General features: G+C 34.9%; 3 protein-coding genes and 2 non-coding genes across 6 annotated transcripts; 3 read left to right on the forward strand and 2 right to left on the reverse strand.

Moving 5' to 3' along the window:
* The first annotated feature begins 1,668 nt into the window (after window positions 1–1,668).
* LOC102619310 (pollen receptor-like kinase 1) lies at window positions 1,669–3,756 on the forward strand. The gene is made up of 2 exons (XM_006477447.4): window positions 1,669–2,414; window positions 3,105–3,756. Exons 1-2 carry the CDS (start codon window positions 1,973–1,975, stop codon window positions 3,665–3,667), a joined length of 1,005 nt encoding a protein of 334 aa, XP_006477510.2. The 5' UTR covers window positions 1,669–1,972; the 3' UTR covers window positions 3,668–3,756.
* A 5,502-nt stretch (window positions 3,757–9,258) lies between these two features.
* LOC112498366 (subtilisin-like protease SBT2.5) lies at window positions 9,259–10,152 on the forward strand. Of its 2 annotated transcripts, none has more exons than XM_025099348.2 (3): window positions 9,259–9,426; window positions 9,552–9,714; window positions 9,808–10,152. In XM_025099348.2, the coding sequence occupies exons 1-3, from the start codon at window positions 9,350–9,352 to the stop codon at window positions 9,868–9,870; spliced, it is 303 nt and encodes a 100-aa protein (XP_024955116.2). In that variant the 5' UTR covers window positions 9,259–9,349; the 3' UTR covers window positions 9,871–10,152. The 2 variants fall into 2 exon arrangements, with proteins under 2 accessions (XP_024955116.2, XP_024955117.2); XM_025099349.2 differs by having other exon boundaries at window positions 9,552–9,699.
* A 2,401-nt stretch (window positions 10,153–12,553) lies between these two features.
* On the reverse strand, window positions 12,554–12,644 carry MIR477E (microRNA MIR477e). The gene is given in 1 exon segment (NR_161539.1): window positions 12,554–12,644. It is a non-coding gene; the product is annotated as a microRNA MIR477e (primary transcript).
* A 120-nt stretch (window positions 12,645–12,764) lies between these two features.
* Window positions 12,765–12,866, reverse strand: MIR477D (microRNA MIR477d). Its single transcript, NR_161538.1, has one exon. It is a non-coding gene; the product is annotated as a microRNA MIR477d (primary transcript).
* Window positions 12,867–13,856: 990 nt separating this feature from the next.
* On the forward strand, window positions 13,857–16,702 carry LOC102614157 (uncharacterized). The gene is made up of 6 exons (XM_006476335.4): window positions 13,857–14,099; window positions 14,314–14,375; window positions 14,543–14,678; window positions 14,948–15,020; window positions 15,812–15,877; window positions 16,166–16,702. The coding sequence occupies exons 1-6, from the start codon at window positions 13,972–13,974 to the stop codon at window positions 16,379–16,381; spliced, it is 681 nt and encodes a 226-aa protein (XP_006476398.2). The 5' UTR covers window positions 13,857–13,971; the 3' UTR covers window positions 16,382–16,702.
* Window positions 16,703–21,190: the final 4,488 nt, after the last annotated feature.

Genomic DNA, 21,190 nt, shown 5'->3' on the forward strand with positions numbered 1-21,190 from the left:
CGGCCGCGTGGCTGTGGTTTTAGAAACAGATTCTTGTTCGTCAGTTGAGACATGTTCTTTGATGATGTCATTTTCCTTCAGATCTAACGAAGCACGGGCCTGTGCGAGAGCAAGAACGAACAGGAGAAGGCCAACGGTGACGATGAGCTTAGCCATTTTGGTGGATTTTTGTTGAATGCGAGGAAGTGTATTGAATTTGATTATATATTTAAAAATGTGAGAAGCGCAGATTTCGGGCAGCCTGTGAACACTGCATCGTGATTCGTGGGAGGGGGATTGGTATGCGGGGCAGCTCTGACAAACACGCGTCAGGATTTTAGAACTTGCGGTTTGTTCGGGTCGCTGTCCGTGCCTATACGATAACGGGTTGACTTTGCCGGATATTTTAGTATTTACTGGCTTCATTTGTTTTTGTTTTTTTTTTCTGAGTCTGTAGATTTAACACACAACAAATGGCTTTGGCGGTTTAGTTTAGGGGCGGGCAATCCATTCGATTTTGTGAACTAAATTGAATCGAATTATATTATGGTAATTTGATCAAATTTGGTTCCGATAATAAATGGTTCATAAGTTTCTGAATCAATTAGTTTTTGTTTACCAAATAAAAAAACCAATAGGTTTGAAGAAAAAAAATAAAATGAAAATTAAATTTTATATTTCTTAATATGAGTGATTATTAGTGTGATAGCATACATTTTATATAATTTGTTTAATTTTTTATGCTTAGCTCACTTTGAGGGATAATATTAGTATTGTGGATGTATGTAGAAATGAATTGGTAACTTGCGTGTTGTTAAAAAATATGTTTTAAGAATTCAGAAGTGGTGAACTTTGATGACAAATGGTAATGAAATTTTGAAGTTTTTGTTATATATCATTTCGTGTTGTTGATATTTTGTTTTATTTGTTATTGTGGATTTGTAATTTGTATTAGATTTAAAAAATATGTTTAAAACTCCATAAGTTTTTTTTTCATATCTAATTTTATTCGTTAATTTATTCATTTTTACTATGTTTTATTGTCTATAAAAAAATTTTATTGTAGTAATAATATATTACAATTATGTGTTTTTTTTTCCCTTTAATTGAATGTATACGTACTTGAACTAAACAAAACAAACTATAGTACCAAACTGTACTAAATTAATTTGGTTCGATCATAGTGTTTTAGTTGTAAGATAGAACTGAACCAAATCGGATAATGGCGTTTAGTTGCATCTGTTTGTTCGAAGAAAGAGTGAAGAAGAAGCGCAAGAGATTGGATATCAAATCAATTAATAGTTCGACGGACCTAGTGACAGACACGTGGAAAGATTTCAGCTCGTCACCAAAATTCCAGTACATTCTATCTTAGTGTAAATTACGCTATCCTCAGGGGTAGGTCCCCAAAAAATTAGCCTTTTCTAGAAAGCCGCCTAAACCAACGCAGGTAATTCTGCTTAATCCAACTTTGGGCTGCTTGAGTCCAGTCTCTAATGAAACGGTTGGCTATCTGGTTTATGACACATTTGTTGGGCCTCTTTCTATCAACCGAATGATCTGCGTAAAAGCCCATCAGTTGATCAGTCATGATAATCCAGCAGCTAAATAAAAAGAAGTATCCCATATTGTTGATACGGCTCCTGGATGTACGATGAGCAGAAGCAAGCAAATTAATAATTAATTTATGAATCTAACTTATTACATTGGATTCTAAAGAATGAATTAGAGAAACTAAAACAAGCTGTCCTCCAAGCTGTTCTCATATACTTTTTGTATCTCATCGAATCCATAAGAATCCAAAACGAAATACCACCTCCACCCTACCCTGGGTTCGATATCTCCCATGAAAATAAACGTCAAGCCAATCATAAGAATCCAAACTCTCCATCAAAATGATCACAAAACCGACTAATTGTTCAGAATTTCACAAAAATAATTGAACATTATTCTCGAGACAAACACCACCTCCACCTCCACCTAAATAGTAAAAATGCTGTCGAGAGCCTACACAAAAAGTAGAAAGAGCATTAAAGAAGGAGAACAGAGCAAATCAGGGTCAATCCAGGACTACGAGGACTGCCTGGTTGGGTTCTATGGTGATCTACCGTTGATCTCTTGTGGGAGTGGGACTAACCGTGGGGTCCGCATGACAATGAAGGAGGTTTTGAGATCATCTGTCGGAGTCATGGGAGAGAGTCGTTTGGGGTTAACGGACAAGGTTGTGTTGTTAAAAGGTGACTTGTTTGCCGTGAAAAGGTTTCGAAAATTGAGGGTCAGGAGAAGCGAGTTTGGCAAAAGAGTTGAGAGATTGGCGCATTTTAGCACACTGTGTGAGTATCTCGTGCCTATCACTGCTTATTTGTATGCCAAGAGGATCAAGTTTGTTCTTTGTGATTATTATCCTATGGGAAGCCTCGCTGACCTACTTGCCGGTGAGTCCTACTTCCTATCCTAATTAATTTAATTGCTCATAAATTGTATCATTTTTTTTCTTTTTCTTTTTTTTTTTAAGACTACAAAATTACTTGCTCATAATGAATGATAGATACTAGCGGACTAAGATCCGGTGCTGATCTGAGCTTGTTCTGAGCATCAAATTAATGATCAGCAATTGCCTTATGTGGATTTCAAGCAATTACTGATCATTGATTCAGTGCTCAGGACAAGTTTAGATCAGCACTGGATCTGTTTCTGATACTATCGATACAAAGTACTCTCATTCATACAAATTAATGGGTCATGCTGAAATTTGACAATAAATTACATGTTCAGGCCAACGTTATTATTATGCAAATTGGGAGATCGCCATCATCCATTTGTGTATTGTCTCATATATACGCAAAGCATTTATGAGTGTTTTAAAAAATTTAGTAATAATCTCAATTGATTGGATGGTATCAAGATATATACAACACAGTGAGACTGATCTCATGTAAGAATTTCTCACTATTAAAATCATTGAGCATGTATCATCCATCATCAATGATGTTATTATCCAAAAATCGTATTTAAAAAAAAAAAATTTACAGAATCCTAGCTAGCTAAAACATTTTTGTCAAAATTCGTGATTAGAATCCATATAATAATACTTGTCTCTTCAATTTTTTTTTTTATAAAATTAGGTGGAAGAAGGCTCGGTCACACTGCCTTGAATTGGAAACAACGGCTGAAGATATTACTTGACATCGCCCAAGCAATTTCCTTCATCCACACAGAATGTCCTCCAAATGAAAGGAACATGCAGATGAACGTTCACGGCAACATAAAACCCTCCAATGTGATGATAAATATCGACTTCTCAGCCCTTTTATCAGATTACGGCTTCACCCAATTGGCGAAGCGCATTGAAGTGTCCGATGATCAATGTCAGCGGAAGCCGCCTCCGCTGCTTGAAAATTTTTACAGCGAAGATTTGTCTCAGAAAAGTGATATTTTTAATTTCGGATTAATAATAATTGATGTAGTAGCAGGATCAAGGTTTCCAGCAGGTTTCAGCAAGTGCTCGCTAGAAGAGATTAAAGAAGGTGCGGTCGGGCACTGTTTCGAATTTGCTGTGGAAGGAAGGGAGATGAGGCGAGCTTTGCAAGTTTTGGACATTGCATTGGCTTGTACGAATCCGTTGCCTGAGGCCAGGCCTTCGATACAACAGATTCTCTTGTCTCTTGGAAATGCATGTCATAATTAATGTTTGATGATGTACTTGTACAAGTTAAATCAAAGCATATATGGGTGTTACCTACTATTTTAAACCATTCATCATAACTTGCAGGGATCCATGGAAGCTATTACTGTGTTTTGTAATGAAGTACCTAGTTCAATCATATCAATGCTAACAAAACATGTAATTAATGAAAGAAGCTGCAGCTGCAAGCATATCATGCGAAATAATGATATTTATAAAGTTTACTGATTTCTCATGGAGAAGGACAAGTATCCCATTTCCCATCCCAGGAAATGAAGATACCACAGAGCAATAGCAACCCCAAATTGCAAGACAATCTTGCAACTTCGGTATTCTCCCTAGCTAGTCCCTAACAAGCGTGAGTAAATTGGCAATTGATCAAGCGCGAAATCAAATCTCTACATGAGTTGATATTGTTGGGGAAAAATCTGGTTTTTAAATTTTATAAAACCTTTTTAAGGACCGCTCTCATATAATATATAAGAATACGTATTCTAGAAATCATACCTTAGAAATCCAATTTGGATTTTTTCCGTTGAAGTGATTTAGGCTCCTAGATCACGATCCGCCACCACCACTCCTGTTAGATCACGATCCGTCACCACCACGCTTGTTAGATCACGAACTGTCTCCAATGATCTTCCAGGTTATGACTCAGGTTCGATCTGCACTTGACGTGTGGGCGCCTTTATCACTACCAAAGCAACTAGCACGAGAAAATTTTTCTCTCAACAATGGAGAGAAAAATCTTTTTCTCTGATCTGTATAAAGTGGCTTCTCTTTTTTCTGTTGAGAAAAATAAGCCTTATATATCTCCCTTTAGTGAAAACCCTAGGCTCCAAATAATGAAAAATCAAAACCCACGTTTTTTGCATTTTCAATAGGGGACCCACCTTGTAAAATAACATAAGGCCCCTTATACAAAAGCTAATTAAATGGAGCCTCCCACTAAATGATATATTTAGGCTTTTGACCCAAATTGCTAGTTATCTTACTTATTAGTCCAGTAGTGGTGCAATCAATTAAATGAGCTAACCCGAGGATCATTTGGGAACATACAATAGTGGCTACAATAATTAGGCATGTAATTAAACTAGCCCAATTATTTAATTCCAAATCTACTCCACTAAAAGATTGGAACTGACTTCCATAATTGTATGCTCGAATAATAATTCGTCCCAAGCCACATTGATTTCTTTACTGCACAATCCTTTGTACCACATCGTTAATTAAATTGATATCTCAACTGTCCAATCAATTTAATAACATCTTATTCCTTGATCCTTACTGGTTTTCTCTAATGATCATTTTCAACATACTAAATATGTTGACACACTCTGGCCAGAGAATTCTATGATCAAGTACCGAAAACCTATCAAGAGATGTGTTGTACAAATTCTATATTGTTAATCCATAACTCCAATACTCATAATTGCTCCCACCAAGATACTGGGTAATCTTGATCACAAGGATGTGTCGTGCCCATAGGTAACTCAAATGAAATAACAATCACAATCATGAAATCATAATTAACTCAAGATTAAGATTACAGTAAAATCAACGCCTATGAGATTTAATAAGTCTGACAGTTATTACAAAGTTAATTAAATCTCATATGTGATCCTGTTCAATGTAGTCGTACTACATCAATAAATTCATACATGATTAAGACAAATCATTCAATGAATTTATTACAGTCTATACCTAAATAAAGTGCCCAACTTTATTTATCAACTGCGAACTAAATTTATTTAATCATAAGATAACTTGTATTTATGTCTTCTGTGAATCCACATGGTGATCACATAAATACATATAATATGATTAAATGGACTTTAATACAAATATTAATGCAATTAAGATATTTGAATAAAATACCTCATTTATTTTATTAATCAGAAAAAATTGTTTATTACAGTTAAATAAACACATATACTTTTAAAAAGCATATTTTCCCAACAGATATGTCCATCCATCCATATATTCCTCAAAGACAGAGACTCCAGATCGAGGGAAGAATTAATTAAGAGAAGAGTTATTTGAAAGATGAATAAGCAACAAAGGATCACGCTGGCTACACACACATACACAACTACTCAGGCAAACCCTTTTATTACTTACTGCAGGCCAGAGCTCGCCAATTACTAGTTGTTTGTAGAGTATCAACATTGGGATCTACACTACGAGATGATGAATTTTTAGTATATTCCAAAATCGCTAGACTCCAACTTTGAGAGATGCAACCAAATTTGAAAATTGCATTTGCACCATTTATTGGCATGATATATAGCTTCCATAGGTATTAGAATTTGACAGATCACAATAAATCAAATAATTTATTGATTTTAGTTTGTTGAATCCCCAATTTATTAATGTTTTTATATTAATGGCACTCCGCCTGCCTGATTATCCGGTCGTTAATGGCAAAATATAGATTGTCCCAATAATGTCATGTAAAACGCTTTGTTTAATTTTGATCATACTGCTGCTCCATGTTTAGTTTAGGATATATATATATATATATATATTGGCTTTTGCTACCTTACATGCAACGTAAGGTACAGCCTTTCACAAGGCTGATGGGCCCAAGTGAGACCCACATCTAAGTTTGTGAGAGGCTGTACCTTACGTTACATGTAAGGTAGCAGCTCCCATATATATTTTATCCCCTAGTTACAATGACAATCTTTAACTCACTATCTAAAAACTATGAAAACATTAATTTATCATTAAGAAGACAAAAAAGTAAAAATAAAAATCAGCGCCTCGAGGACGACAAACATACACACACATTTGTGTACGTGTTGATTTGATTTGTGACTTGTAATTTCTTTAAATAACACAGATGATGGCCCCTGCGTTTTTTGGTACTGCGTATCGACATGTAGTTCACCAGCTGCAGCCTCGGCTTGCAAGCCTGCATGCCTGCAAGAATTAAAATGTCAGTGTGACAAAGTGGGGACTGGACCGCCATGTGTGAACTGACAACCGTCAGTGTTAAACATACGAGTACGAACGCTCTCTCTCCCTCCCTGTCTCTTTGGTCTCTTCAGTATTTTCCAATTTCTTATAACGTTATTAATTGAATTCCCACTCCACATGCTCTCTCAGTCAATTTCAGCTCTTATCCAGCGGATCGCATCGGTGCCTTTTCTTCTTTCCTAGGGCTTCAGAATGCCAAAAGGAAGGGTGCCCCTCTCCCCCACTCTCTTTAGTTCGACACGTGGAGGTGGAGCCTTTTGAATGACTGATGGCCTGGCCAGAAGTACACAACAAATTCCATGCAATGCAATTGATGAGCTGCCTAATTTATTCAGCTCTTACGGTACAGGTTACACAAGCTCCGGCGCCTCCGTGTTAAGAGTTCATGCTTCAAGTGCTTGACATTTACGGACGAACAATTGCCAACGGTGGTGGCCCATGCTTATAACCCTAAGCATTTGACCGTAGTCTTCTGTATCACTTCACATGGAATGGGGATCATTTTTCAATGGCTAAATTTCTTTCTAACCTCAATTTGAATGGCAATTTTTTAATATATATACACTTTGTTGAAAATATTAATTTCATATTATTCCTATTAAAAAAATGAGGGGGAGAGATAATTTTTTTTTATCTTCTCAACAATTGATAGAAATAAATTAATATATTTTAAAGATAAATTAAAGATTATTATTTTATGTAGGGGTAAATTTGAAGTTTTCAATTTAAAATGGAAATATGGGTCTTTACCTACTTTTACTTTCCCAACTTGTAGTACACTCGACTCTGAGTAGAGAAACCCTGTCTGGACCTTCAACAACATTACCGTATGAGCATGCATGATCAATCTCAATTGGGTCCCATCCTATCACCCTCAAATCTCCAATCTTTGACTCTGTAAAAGTTTAGGTTTAAATTACAGCACCGTGCAGTGCATCAGTCGGTTGGAGGAATCTATTGACTGTTCAAACCGCCCAAAACTTTTATTTATGAGTAAGATTAGAAAAGAAAAATATAATAGTACCACTAACAAACGCATTGATCAACTGTTATGAGATTGTTTTAGCTTAAATAAAATTTTCAATTCGAGACTTATATTACAGTTACATTAAATATTTGTTATGAGAATTTTAATGCCCCAGTAGTCCTACCTTATTCAAATTTAAATTAGTCGGGATCCAATATAATTTTCAGATACTAGATAATTTAATACACTGAAAAAATATAAAATAGTCCCCAAGAAGGATATATCATATATATGCTCATCCAAATATTGGACTTTGGTTTTGCATCAAACGTTGGCATGGTAGAGCTAGATAGATCATCGAGCTGGCTACGGAATAAAACAATAGTATAGAGTTCAAGTGGAAAATTCACTCATCCTTTTTTTTTAAAAAAAAAATATTTTCTAAGATATCTTTAGTCATAAGAAGTTAATGCTTATTTTAGTTCATACGAACTTACGAAGATAGAATAATTAGAATTAATTCTCGAAACATAGCTTTTAAAAATATTTTATCATGTATTTTTAGTAATTATATATAGTTAGATTTTAATATCTTCATTTAAAATAAGGAATCATAATCTTTTACAAAAACTGAGGAAATTCAAAATATATAGTTCGAATTTACCTGCCAGCACATTCATTAATTTGCCGATAAAACTGTTTTACAAATTTTTGTTATGATGGGTTCATATCAGTGACATTCATTTACACACACACACTTCGAAGCAATTACTATTATTATTATTATTATTACCCAATGTTTTGTGATCTAGGTTAATTAATGGGTGGTGACATGCACTTAATTTAATGATATATATTGGCTGGGGAAAACCCATGTGGGTGCCAGGATTAATATTATTTGACAAGACTGTAACGTTATTTATGTTACTATAGTCAGATATGAATTGCATCTTTGACTTTCGAGTTATAGGCTTGTTTGTTAATAAATTAAAAAATATTGATAATTAAAACAAGATCAAAATTGGTTTAATTGTTCTATCTGTCGGCGCCAGGGACAAAATTAAATATTTAATTTGTAAATTACTTCCATGCGTTGCGGGTTCCAACTAATTAATTATCTTTGATCAGGTCAAAAGGTTCGGTGGTTTACACCCATCAGATCAGGCCATGACTCAACTGTGCATGCAGTTCTACGTACTATCTAGCTAGCCGCAAGCATGTTACATAAGACATCTTTGTGCATTTTATGATATCGAATTTCTTCTTCCTGTTGACCTTTCTACCATTAATTATCCTGGGGTGAAGTACGCATACGGTATATATATTTCAAATTTTAAACTTTTAGGAACCGTATTAGGTGAGAATTGAGAAACTTCAAGTGTGAACCAATAATGTGTCTGAATAAGCTGCAGAAGCATTAGTAAATGTCATTATTTTTTCCCTATGATATTGACATATAATATTAATAGTAGGGGCATTTCAGTAACATGAAAGTAATTATATTTCACTATTTACCCACAGCTGGAAATTAATTACAGTTTATTTTGTATTTTACTTACGGAAAAATGGGTCCTCCGGTCTCCTGATGGGATGAGTGTTGAAAATTGCAATATTTTCATTTATTCATGTATAAATAGCCTTCCATCCAATGAATACACTGAGCAGAGTTATTTTTTGTAACAAAGCAAGGGAGACGGAGGAAGAGGGAGGGTAGTACAACATCAATATTTTTATTAATGGGAACCCAAAATGCCGAGTTATATTTTGTTTTCATGAACTATGATCCTGAATATCAGCGCCTCCGAGCCGACAGGTCAGTTCGCGTGCTATTCATATCAAATGTATATTGATTGATAATTTGATACGTGTGCATTTCTGGCTCTCTGATAATAATATTGCGAATGAATTAATGAACAATAATGAATGTGCATTATATAGAACAAAACAAGGGGCAGATGAGCTAGATTTGTATCTGAGTAAGAAGCATGATGAGCTGTTGGCAAGCACGCTTGAGCCGGGCAGCTACAGAAAGACATTGTCTTTGGTGATCGTTGATGGGTTTGCGGTTGAGATCACCGAAGACCAGGTGATGCTGATCTTTGTAAGATATGTGCAGACTAATGTGATTAATTAGATATATGCTTGCTTAATTATTTGTCTATTTGACCATATGTATGTATTTATTTATACACAGGCAAACGTCCTTAGATCTGCCAAGGGGGTGAGAGTCGTGGAGAAGAACCAGGAGCTGCCTTAATGCAGCTGCCATAGATCAAGAGGCCACTCAGCCACCAACTATATATGAGCACTGTCGAAGTATGAGCTATCTCGAAGTTGGGTTTTTACCATTTTTTTTTTTACTAATTAGGATATTTGTAAATGTAAGTTGGGTTTTTAATTGTCGATGACTATGAGCTATCTCGAAGGGTGAAGGGTGGTGAATTCTAGGGAGATTTTGTATTAGCTATTGTTGACTATTGAACTATATCTCTTTCTATCACTTTGGATTTTGAATTATAAGTTTACCTCTCTATGATCTCTATATATATGTGTGTCTCAGTCAGTCAGTCTCAACATATTATATATAGTTTGATTTGGTGTTATACATGCAACGTGAAAAGCAAGGATCTCAGCAACCCAATTTGGGACTCATAAATTTTGATTTTCTAATCTAATCTATGCGAGAATTAACTTTAAGTTACTTCTTATTAGCTTCGACTTAGGGAGAAAAGCTCTTTGATAAATATCAAGCAATGAGAGGATGTATACATGTAGAAACGCACACCGGCTGGGCCTCAGTGACACGATTGGTCGGGCGTGTGGTCCAACTCTAACAACAAGCCAACCCATTATTAATTTGCAGGGTCCCACCGAGAGAATCAACATGGCGATCAAAAGAAGAAATAAGGAATTCCTCTACGATCAAGTTTCTATTGGATGCTATACGACAAATATTTTTATAATTTATATTTATTTGTGATGGAAGAAATTTTAGAATGAGCATAATGTATTATAATTAATTAATATATATATATAACATGTGTAATTAAATTTAATACAATCATAACTTACATAATAATTTTTTAAAATAAATAAATACATATCATAATATTATTTATTAATTATATGGTTAACATGATACTTTTATATTTTAAATTTTCTCCTACGAGACAATACACAGGTCGATTGGCTACGTCACTATTTAAGACAATAAAAAAGGCTCAGTAAGCCTAGCCGAAATGGTAGCTAGCAAATTAGCAATTTTCGACGAAGTCTAAAAGAGAGTTAGGCTGATGACATGACATAGTATATATGTGTGTGGATCTGTAGTCTTGTAGATCATCACATGCAACATCGGTCTATATGACTTTGCTATGAAGCTGCTATGCTAAAGCGCTTTATTGTAGCATTTCACTATCAGTATTCAGTACTGTCCCCACATCGCAACTCCGTAAATTCCAATGGGACATTTTAAAAAATTTTTGTTAAAAACAAAGCCGTCTGGTCTATTTTATTGGACAAAGCTAGCGCAATTGTCATCGGCATCCAATGTTTCATGTGCCTTAAGTGGTAACTTTCAGGTGCTTTTCTGGCTTCTGCATACCCTGCACAGTAACCTCTATCTAACAGAACAGCGCCACTGAGTCATGAATTATAATGCTCAATTTGGGACCACGTCCATGCGGCTGGTGGCGGCAGCAGTTTAAATATAACTCTCTTCCCAGTGGCCTCTGGCATCTATCCAGCGTCATCTTTAAGCGAAAGCCAATATTGAGATCGATTGATGAGTTTATTTACTACTACCGCACTTGTTTGTTTGTATTTAAATATACAACCCACCCCAATTCGAGTTGTAGGGAAGTCACTTTTGTTGGGAGAACCTGTGCCTCCCGGTTCGAGCGGAGACTTTTAATCTGAGTTGTGGTACGGATTTAAAAGTGCCTCCCACAGTTAAGGCCCTTCCCAGAATACCTCGTGGTTAAGACAAAAAAAAAATATACAACCCACCCCATTCCACTTCAATTTAAATCTTTGATCTTTCTTTTACCGTAAAAAATAACAACCAATTGGACAATTCTCTGGACATGTATTTGCATGAAAAGTTAATGAGTTACGGTTATATATACAACACATTCGCTGAGATGCCTCAGCTTCATGAAATACTAATTTCGTCTAAATCGAAATTAATGTAGAGTACTAGGGAGTTCAAGCGTTTTGCTTTTATTTGATTGATAAAAGAAATTAATGAGGACTGTTCTTAAGAGATTGATTTATTCATGATAAAGATAGTTAATGTACAAGAATAAAAAGAAATTTGAGGAAATTATTCTTGCTTTCCCTTGGTGCAAAATCCAAACCCCATAATGAATAAAAAGAACTAGAAGTATTCTTCTCTGTTTTTATATTATCTCATATTCAAAAAACATAGAGGGTCAGGGTTTTTGCTACCCATGAAATTAACATAATTTTTCTTTAAAGAATCATGTATGAATATCAATATTAACACGTATAACATATATGTGCGCCGGTGCATCATATATATATATATTGTCATTCTCTAGTGCCGGCGCCCTCATTTTATTTTCATACGGATACACTTTAAAATTGTATGATTTAAGAGAGTTAATTTTTAACTCTATCAAAGCACACGATTTTATAGTTCATTAAAAATTTAATTTTTTTAAATTGTATGGTTTAAAAATATGTTTACGTTAAAAAATGCGTGCATATATACCTAAAAATAATTATATATATATATATATATAAGTTTAAAAAAATACGGGCATCTGCATCTGACAATGATTTTTTATATATATAAAAGCTTGAATAATATATATAGATAGTTAAGAAAAGCATGCATGCAAAAAAAAAAAAAAAAAGTACCACTTACCTGAACTGTACGTAATGCCTCATAGCCTACTTGATGAAGAAATAGCCAGCATTATCTACTCTCCCCAAGAACCTCAGTCTAGGCCTTTAATTGAAGGTGAACAAGGCCAGTTCAGAAGCCCTTGAGGGAGAGTGAGCAATGAGTGCCATTAATGGTTTGCAGTTAAATTAATTGCATTGCTCTCTCTCTTTATCGCCCCCTCTGTGTGTGTGTGTGTGTGTGTGTGTGTAATCAGATATTTGAATTTGTTACGAAGACAACTTTTGTCCACTCTCCCCAACGGCCTCAGGCCTGGCAGGCAGCTGCAAGCATTAATAATTGTCATTAATTAACGCCAGAAGCCCTTGAGGGAGAGTGAGCAACCAACGCCTTAATGAAAAGATTCACTCTGTTTATTGATTTCTTAGAGACTGGCTTAGAAGCCTTTTTATAGGCATGAAAAGGCTAAGGGTGAGTCTCTTCATATGCGGAGAAAATTAACAAGTAAAGACAAGTTGATGGGGTCCCCATATCTTGGCATTTGAAATTTTGTGGCCAAACCAGATCCTTTTGTATCTCTCGAATCAGTATAAAATTAGCAAAAAAAACTTTAAAGCCATGATCGATAAGCTTAATTTGGACACATTTGGAATCCATTATGCATCGTAATATCACACAAGTCGCCATGAAGATAGATTTATGCTCTCCCAATTTGCAAATCCTAATCAGTCACTTATGAACATGCCAAGCTTTGGACCATTCGATGGGTTGCGTGGGTACTCAAGACATAAAACGCTTGGCTCTTAAGAAACCTGACAAGGCAAGTTTTGGGGGGCAAAAAAGGAATATATATTTATATATATAGATATAGAGTACATGTTTTAGCTTTTAGGCATCTCAGCCTTGTATGTTTTAGATTTTGGGCATCTCAGCCTTATCCCATGCATGTGAATATTTGCATGTCAACGCTAAGATAATTCTCTTTTAACATTCCTCAAATGCTGCTTCTTTATCTTTCACGTGCTGTTTGCTTTCAAGATTAGGTTACTGTCTCGCAATATTTTCAGCAACACTTGTCTGATTCTTTGTCCACGCCAAATTGCATTGAGAAAGATTATCGTCAAAAGTAAGAAGCTGGAATAGCAATTTCTCCAATTTGTAAACTGTTGTGGTCAACTCAACTGAGATCAATGGTCCCAACGGCGCAAGTTGGGCTACTGGTCAACGCACTGGACCTCATCTGTACAACCAGGCTTGCTGTTTGGGCTTTCTTCATCATGGACTGCATTAGTTTGGGCCTAAATGATGTGTTCTGGAGCACGTGGGCTCCCTCGTCTGAGAAGGTGAGGTGCCACATGCGCATGGCCGAATGTTTTGTCAACATCTGGTCTGGCGCCAAAATCCAGTTAGGGTTTACATAGAAGAATTATTCATTTTTCACTAAGGAGGATTAAAGAAATTCGTAACTGATTGTTAACCTAAATCAAAATGGATTCTCCTTCTCCTCCTTCGAAGCGAAGGCGAAAGAATGAATGCGGTGATGACACGTCATCATCGCCGGTGGTGGTCTTTGCTCATGGCGCCGGTGCTCCTTCCTCTTCTGATTGGATGATCAAGTCAAACACTTACTCTTTCTCTCTCTTTTTCCTTTCTTCTGGGACCCTTTTGTTTGTTTTATTTTCATTGATTATTGTTTCTTATGTTTATTTTTATTTTTTTTCAATTGAGTTGAGCTTGAATTTTGTATGAACTGTGAAGGAATATGGAGGAATATGGAGTATGTTATAGTTTAAGACCATTGAGCTACTAAAGTCCCTAAATTCTATGCAGATGGAAGGATATGTTAGGAAAGGCATTGGATGCTGTTGAAGTAGTCACATTTGACTACCCTTGTAAGTCCATTTCTCATTAAATTATTAATTTGGTAGTCTAAGCTTCGTGTTCTGTTCATGTATGTTCTATACTTTGCTTGTTCAAGATGCTTCGAGTCAGCAAGTTAGCTTTCCGTGAAAACATTGAAATTAGTTTATGCTAAGTCCGTGGATTTTATTCTTGGCAGACATTGCTGGCGGAAAACGAAAGGCTCCTCCCAAAGCAGAAAAATTGGTTGAGTTTCACACAGATGTTGTAAAAGGGGCTGTTGCTAAGTTCCCAGGCCATCCTCTTATTTTGGCAGGGAAATCCATGGGTTCAAGGTATTAGATATACGCTTTGAGCGTGAGAAAATAATGCTTCAAATGCTTTTATTTATTAAGTTCGAATGAGCATCCCTGTTTTTTCTTGAACGACATAGTAGGTTGGCTGGTTTATAGTTCTTTTAACCATTGTTTCTTTGTCTGTATGAGAAATCCTCTTAAAAGTCTGACATACATGTACAATTAGTAAATTGAATAATCTGTACGTAATGAGTTGTATAATTCATATTTTTGGTGCCTTTTCTTTCTTGTTTCAAATCTATCTGTAGAGTCAGCTGCATGGTTGCTTGCAAGGAAGATATTGCTGCTTCTGCTGTACTTTGCTTGGGATACCCTCTTAAGGTTTGCTATTATTTATGTCTTTCGATTATGATCCCGAATTCTGCTTGTCATCAATTGTTATTTTAGTTATTAGTTAACAGTCTGTTATAGTTTGAATCACTTCCTGTCGTATTTTCCATCTGTCAGTTCTAGTGCCATTGATCATGTCAATTGATTTTCCTGGACGTTGCAGATACGATTAACAAAGATGTTATCTGTTCAAACTTCTTTCCTATAAGCTTCCTTTAATTAGGAAACCTCCAAATGCTACTACTTTAGCCTATTATTGAGCGTTCATAATAGTTGTTTCCCTCTGTCTAACCCCTGATGAACTCTACAAGAGATCTTTAACTTTTACTGTGTAGATTTTGTTTGCTTATAAACTTATCTAGCTTATATTTTATGAAATTTAGTGATTATGCTGTGCTAAGGACAAGGTGCATCAGTATATCTGTGATTCAAATGATTTGAGATTCTTCTGACCCTAGAAAATCTTGCTGCATTTCCGACCTCAGTTGCTCCTTCTAAAAGGCCATAGATAATTACTAAAAGCTACAACTTCTTTGCAGTCTTTTTCTTTAAATAGTTAGTTTGCCTTGAGCTGGCTTGCCAAAAATAACACTGGGCCAGGATTTCCTATGATCATGATATCATTTCAACCTAGCTACGGTGGCAAAGGCATTTTTCCTTCAGATATTTTAGAAATGAATGTTTCATGAGGTTTTTATTTACAGGCACGACTCTATGGTTGAAAAGCCATACACACAGAGTCTAATAGGAAAATTTTGCTAATTCCAGTTTTCTGAGTCCAGGGCATGAATGGAGCGGTACGAGATGAGTTGTTGTTGCAAATTACGGTTCCTATTATGTTTGTACAGGTACCCTTTTTGCTTTCATTATCAAATATTATTGAAAAAGAGTTTTATCTATTGGTGATGGTTTTGAAACTGTCAAAACTCTCTGACCTTTGGTCTCCCTCTCCTATCTGGTTTAACTTATTGTTAATAAAAATTGAGTGCTTGTAGTTCTATTGATTGTTGCATTGCCTATGAGGGATAATCAAATCATGTTTATCCCAGGTTTATACAGAATTCTTCTGCTTGCTTTAGCATGTTTTAATTAATCCTCATTTTCATTATACTGTGCATTCCCCTTCCTGGGTTAAGGGTAGCAAAGATGGGCTCTGTCCCTTAGATAAGCTGGAAGCTGTTCGCAAAAAGATGAAGTCTCTGAGCGAGTTGCATCTGATTGATGGTGGTGACCATTCCTTCAAGATTGGTAAGAAGCACCTGCAAACAATGGGAACAACACAAGATGAAATGGAAGGTCTTGCTGTTCAGGCCATTGCAGCATTCATATCTAAGTCTCTCGGAGAAATGTAAAGCCTTTGCTGCAAAAGAGTTTTTCAATGTATTATTGAGGGCTGTATAATTTTGTTTAGGGCTTAGGGCATTGACCAAGTCCAAGACGATCAGGCAAGGGGATCTTTTCTTAGACTTTTTGTAATTGCTTGATACGGGAAAGCAGTTTTGGGGCAAATATACAGGCAGCAGGCATGGTCGGTTCAAATTGTTCACTATAATTATTCAGTCCTTGAATCTCCTTTTGCAAGAGGGACAAAAACTTTTCTATCAGGAAATTGTGTGTTGCCGTTTTAAACCAGTTCCCCATAGAAGAAATTGCACATTTCTTTTTACTCTCCATATTGAAATGCTACTCTATCCTCTGTTTTCATTCAAATAAAGTTGCTCTTGGTGCTTGAAAATGTAGATGGGAACAAAATGATCCATTTTGCCGAGTCTCTTAGAGAATCTGTCTGCGAGGAAAGGATGCATCTTCATTTGGAAGTAATTTCTTCTTCATTATTAGCACTTCGTATCTGGTGTGCTGTTGCATGATGAGACAAAAGCGTTTCTCTAAGCACAAACGTAGTCGCCCTTTTTATCTAATTGCCCTTCCTGATAATGTTCCATCTTTCTTGATATGGAAGTACTTCATGAAATGCAAGTTATGCAACCCAATAGGGGGGTGAATTGAGATTTTAAAATTTATGCAGTACAATTCGTACAATAATTTAATCTATAGTCTTAATCAATTCAAAAATAATAAATTCAATCAAACACAATATTAAAAGAGTAAAGGAAGAGAAAACAAACACAAGAATTTTTATGTGGTTTGGCTATCCCCGACTACCTCCAAGCTCACCCGGCTTGAGAATTTCACTATCTAAGCCTCCCAATACTTCAAATGTTTACAATTGAATTCCAAGGTGTCAATGGACCTTTACAACAAGAGATTATCTCCCCAATCTCTTTACCCCAAGTGTTTTTCACACTTATACACTCACAATTTGATGAGAAATGAAAATTACAACAATAAAACTCTCTTTAAGAGTGGATAACAAATTATAGCTCAATGATGATTCAACAAATTATGATTTATGAAATGGAAGCTCAATATATGTTATATGATCTTGTTTTTCCTTGTATTAGTTCTTAAAATGAAGTTTGAGTTGAGTTTTTATAATTAAAGTCCTAAAACCAGCCGTTATAGGCAAATTCCCGCAACCAAGCGGTTAGCCGCTTGATTTACCCGGCTAGCCGCTTGATTTACCCAGCTAGCCGCTCATGAACAGTGATATTACCGTTATTTTTGAATTTAGCTACAGTAACACTGTTCACTAAAATTACACTTTTAGCCTAAAATGTTCTATAATTGTATTACGACCCACAACGTCATTAAACTTTGTAAATAAGTTCAATTTCAGAATTTCCTAAGAATAGTTATCTTTCCTTTCCAAAATTTTTTGAAATTATGATATGGCCCCAAAGATATTATTATTTTTCAAAAAGGTCCTTTTCAACATAATACCCATATTTTTTAAAGTTCTCAAAATCTTTCACTTTAGTCCAACATATTCATAAATTATAGTATGACCCAAAACATTTCAAATATTTGTAAAAAGGTCCAACTCCGAAATTCAATAATAATACTTATTAAAATCAAAGATTTCAAAACTTTGCATTTAAGTCCAAAATACTCAAAACCACAAGGTACTTTATCTTATAAAAATAAAACCTTTTTGTTTATAAAAAGTATTTCATAAAATTAATCTCTTGAGCTTCTCAAGTGCTAAATCATGCATCAATTAAATCATACCGGCTTTACAAAAATTTATCGCACTAATTTGTCCGTTGAGCTCTAAACTTTATTCTTGATTTCGCCGTTGTCCATTGAGTGTCTTGAGCTTGATTTCACTGTATTCACTTGCATAAATATTACCCTTCAAAAACTAGTGAAAATGTGAAATATAATATTTATTAAATCACTTAATACATATGTTTGTTATCATCAAAATTATATTATGTATAGCCCTTTAGGCTAACACTTTATGCCCATATTAAAAGTCTCATGTCTTGTCTTCATTTATACAAAGGCTTACCGTGTCACCCTTTTTTTTTTGTCGCATTCCTTTAGTCTTTAGCATATCTTTCCACCCAAAAAGGGAGTAAAGATTCATGATTCCCCCAAAGTATGTTTGAGAAGGATCTTTCCCTTGCTCAAGACTAGTATGATCAAGGAATTACTAAGGATACCAAATTATTCTCCTTCCCTCTCTCGAGTATGATCAACCATGTTTACTTCGAAGAAGGCCACAATAAATAAAGTAATCTCCTTTAGCCAAGTTGGCATTAGGAGAATTTTGTTGTGTCCATTCCTTTGGGCTTAATATCTATGTTGGCTAACGTTGTAGCTAACACAATGCCCAAGTTTTCCAAGTGCAATACAATTTCCTTTCCTTTAATAATGAGATTGGAATAATTATTTCGGACTATTGTTCTTCTTCTTGTTATGAGGAGAATAATTCTCAAATAAATTTGCCTTGGAATTGAAATACTTCTTTATATGGAAAAACAATGTTCACATAACAATGAAAATCTCTTAATTCCATTTTCGGTCGAAAGGATGTGTTCTTTGGGTGGGTGACACTTTTCTTTATAGACATCACACCACACAACACGATAAATAATCGCGTCTATTCATTTTTGGACTACTTTAACACGATTACATGTTTATGACATGAATATTAATTTGTCAGTTTATCATATTTTATACTTCGGATGAATTATTAATTATTGCGTTGTAATAATTTAATTTTATAATTGTTAGTTTATATTTTTTTTATATCTTGGATTAGTTTAAGTTTGTACATTGTTTATAATTTATTATTATCATATGTATTATTTTTATTTTTAAAAAAATTGAATTATGATAGTATTTCCATCGGTAATTAGGTTGTTAATCATATAATCATGTCTTAATCGTACCAAACAGTAACGTGTTAAATGTGTTGTATATTGTCTTGTATACCGGTTTATTAAGTGGGTTGTTCTCGTATTTTAATTTTTTGACATGATTAATAATTGTGTCATCTGTGTTTACTTAAATTTGACTATCACCTGATAGTCATTAGTTTTGGCATTTAAACTCATCAATGCTATGGCTCAACTAGCCTTTCACTTCAGTCGCAACTTTCTCCACTTGAGCATATGATATTGAATTTGTTCATGTGATCGTAAACATAAATAGGATGGAGATTACGATAATAATGAGACGTGAGCGAAGAAAAATAGAACAAACGTTCTAGCTTCATAGAACACATAGTACACACTTGTGAAGCTACACAGTCATCACTGGATTACACATCCATGTCTTGCATGGGACTCCTGATTATTTGTTGTTTTATTTATGTTATGTGTGCTGTGTAGCTTTAAGCTTCTGCAAACACCAAACAGAAAAATGAGAAAAGGAAAAAAGAAAAAAAGATACAATGATAAACAATTAAAAAAAAGGAAAAAAAAAAGTTGGCTTAGTTGAAATTAGAAACTTGCCATATTTATAAGCAGCGAGGGCCACGGCATTCGTCGTCACTCTCACTTTCACTGCAGCTGGAGTACTCTACGGTGCCGAAGCTGTCTCTGCACTTCAGCTTCCTCCTGTGAGTAGTCTTCCCATGGGATCCATGGTGTTTGCCATAGTAGCCAGTAACAGCAGGAGCAGGGCCATAGGTCCCAGTCAGGTTGGCGCCTGTGCCCACTCCATAGTTGGAATGAGAGGCTTGCTGATAGCCAGTCAATGGGGGCTTACCCGTGTTGTAGCTGTAGCCAAGAGCTGGGTTTGTGGTGTGGCCGTAATACTGAGTCTGATTCTGGGATCCGGCCACTGCAGGTTTTGTGTAGTAGGATTGGCTACCTGCTATTCCAGCGGTCGTGTATTGGCTTTCGGTATAGCTACTGAAAGCTTGGCTTTCATATTCATTCCCATCTCTGTAACACTGGGCCATGGCAACCTGGGGAAGTGTTTAAGAAGCTTATGGTTTTTCTTGCGGTCTGTTTTTGATTGCCTGGTTATCAAGTCCGGTTTGGAAACACATATATATAGGCAACGTGCAAGTGGGATTCCCCCACTTCAATTAGATCATCTTTGTCCTTTGAATATGCTTCCTTTTGCAAGTGGAGGGTGGAGCATATTACACAGTGGTCGTTACTTTACTTTTTCGAAGTATCCTTTGATCGAATAAGTTTAAGGTTCTGTTTGTGATTGCCTTTGGAACGTTGAAAATTAATTTTGTCATTTTATAGTAGATTTTGAAAAGGAGGGGAAGAAGTAATTTTTCAAAATTTAATTTTAAAAATTATTTTTATACTTAGTACAATTTTATATATATTTAAAATTATCTTTATTAATTAAAAAATAAATTCATTAACTTTAATGAGATTATTATTATTACCACCAATTATTTTGAGATGACAAAGTAAAAAATAAAATTACTAATATAAAATATTTATTTTAGTTATCAATTATTATATATATACAATTAAAATTATTTTATATACATGTTTATAAATATGTAAATAACTTTTATTCAATATTATGTCTAATTAAATTATTTATTTTCTAACAATAATTTAATAGTAAAATTTATTAAATATATATGAATATTTTTAAAATTTATAATACTTTAAAAAATATACTTATAAAAAATTTAATTAATTTTTATCATATTTAATTATTTTTACAGCACGTTAACATTCATTATTTTAAAAGTTTCAGGATCACCAAACTAATCCTACGTGTACCATCTCTGGTTAATGCCTTTTGTCTTCAAATAAAAATTAGTTTAATGCTGT

Source organism: Citrus sinensis, chromosome 3 (assembly GCF_022201045.2).
Source record: "Citrus sinensis cultivar Valencia sweet orange chromosome 3, DVS_A1.0, whole genome shotgun sequence".
Classification (NCBI taxonomy): Eukaryota; Viridiplantae; Streptophyta; class Magnoliopsida; order Sapindales; family Rutaceae; genus Citrus; species Citrus sinensis.

Bases quoted from the DNA above. Each gene is read 5' to 3' on its own strand.
- LOC102619310 (XM_006477447.4), top strand. From the start codon at position 1,973: ATGCTGTCGAGAGCCTACACAAAAAGTAGAAAGAGCATTAAAGAAGGA. The intron at 2,415-3,104 runs GTGAGTCCTACT...TTATAAAATTAG, and splicing joins CCTCGCTGACCTACTTGCCG to GTGGAAGAAGGCTCGGTCAC.
- LOC112498366 (XM_025099348.2), top strand. From the start codon at position 9,350: ATGGGAACCCAAAATGCCGAGTTATATTTTGTTTTCATGAACTATGAT. The intron at 9,427-9,551 runs GTCAGTTCGCGT...TGCATTATATAG, and splicing joins CAGCGCCTCCGAGCCGACAG to AACAAAACAAGGGGCAGATG. The intron at 9,715-9,807 runs GTAAGATATGTG...ATTTATACACAG, and splicing joins ACCAGGTGATGCTGATCTTT to GCAAACGTCCTTAGATCTGC.
- LOC102614157 (XM_006476335.4), top strand. From the start codon at position 13,972: ATGGATTCTCCTTCTCCTCCTTCGAAGCGAAGGCGAAAGAATGAATGC. The intron at 14,376-14,542 runs GTAAGTCCATTT...TATTCTTGGCAG, and splicing joins AGTCACATTTGACTACCCTT to ACATTGCTGGCGGAAAACGA. The intron at 15,021-15,811 runs GTTTGCTATTAT...TTCTGAGTCCAG, and splicing joins GCTTGGGATACCCTCTTAAG to GGCATGAATGGAGCGGTACG.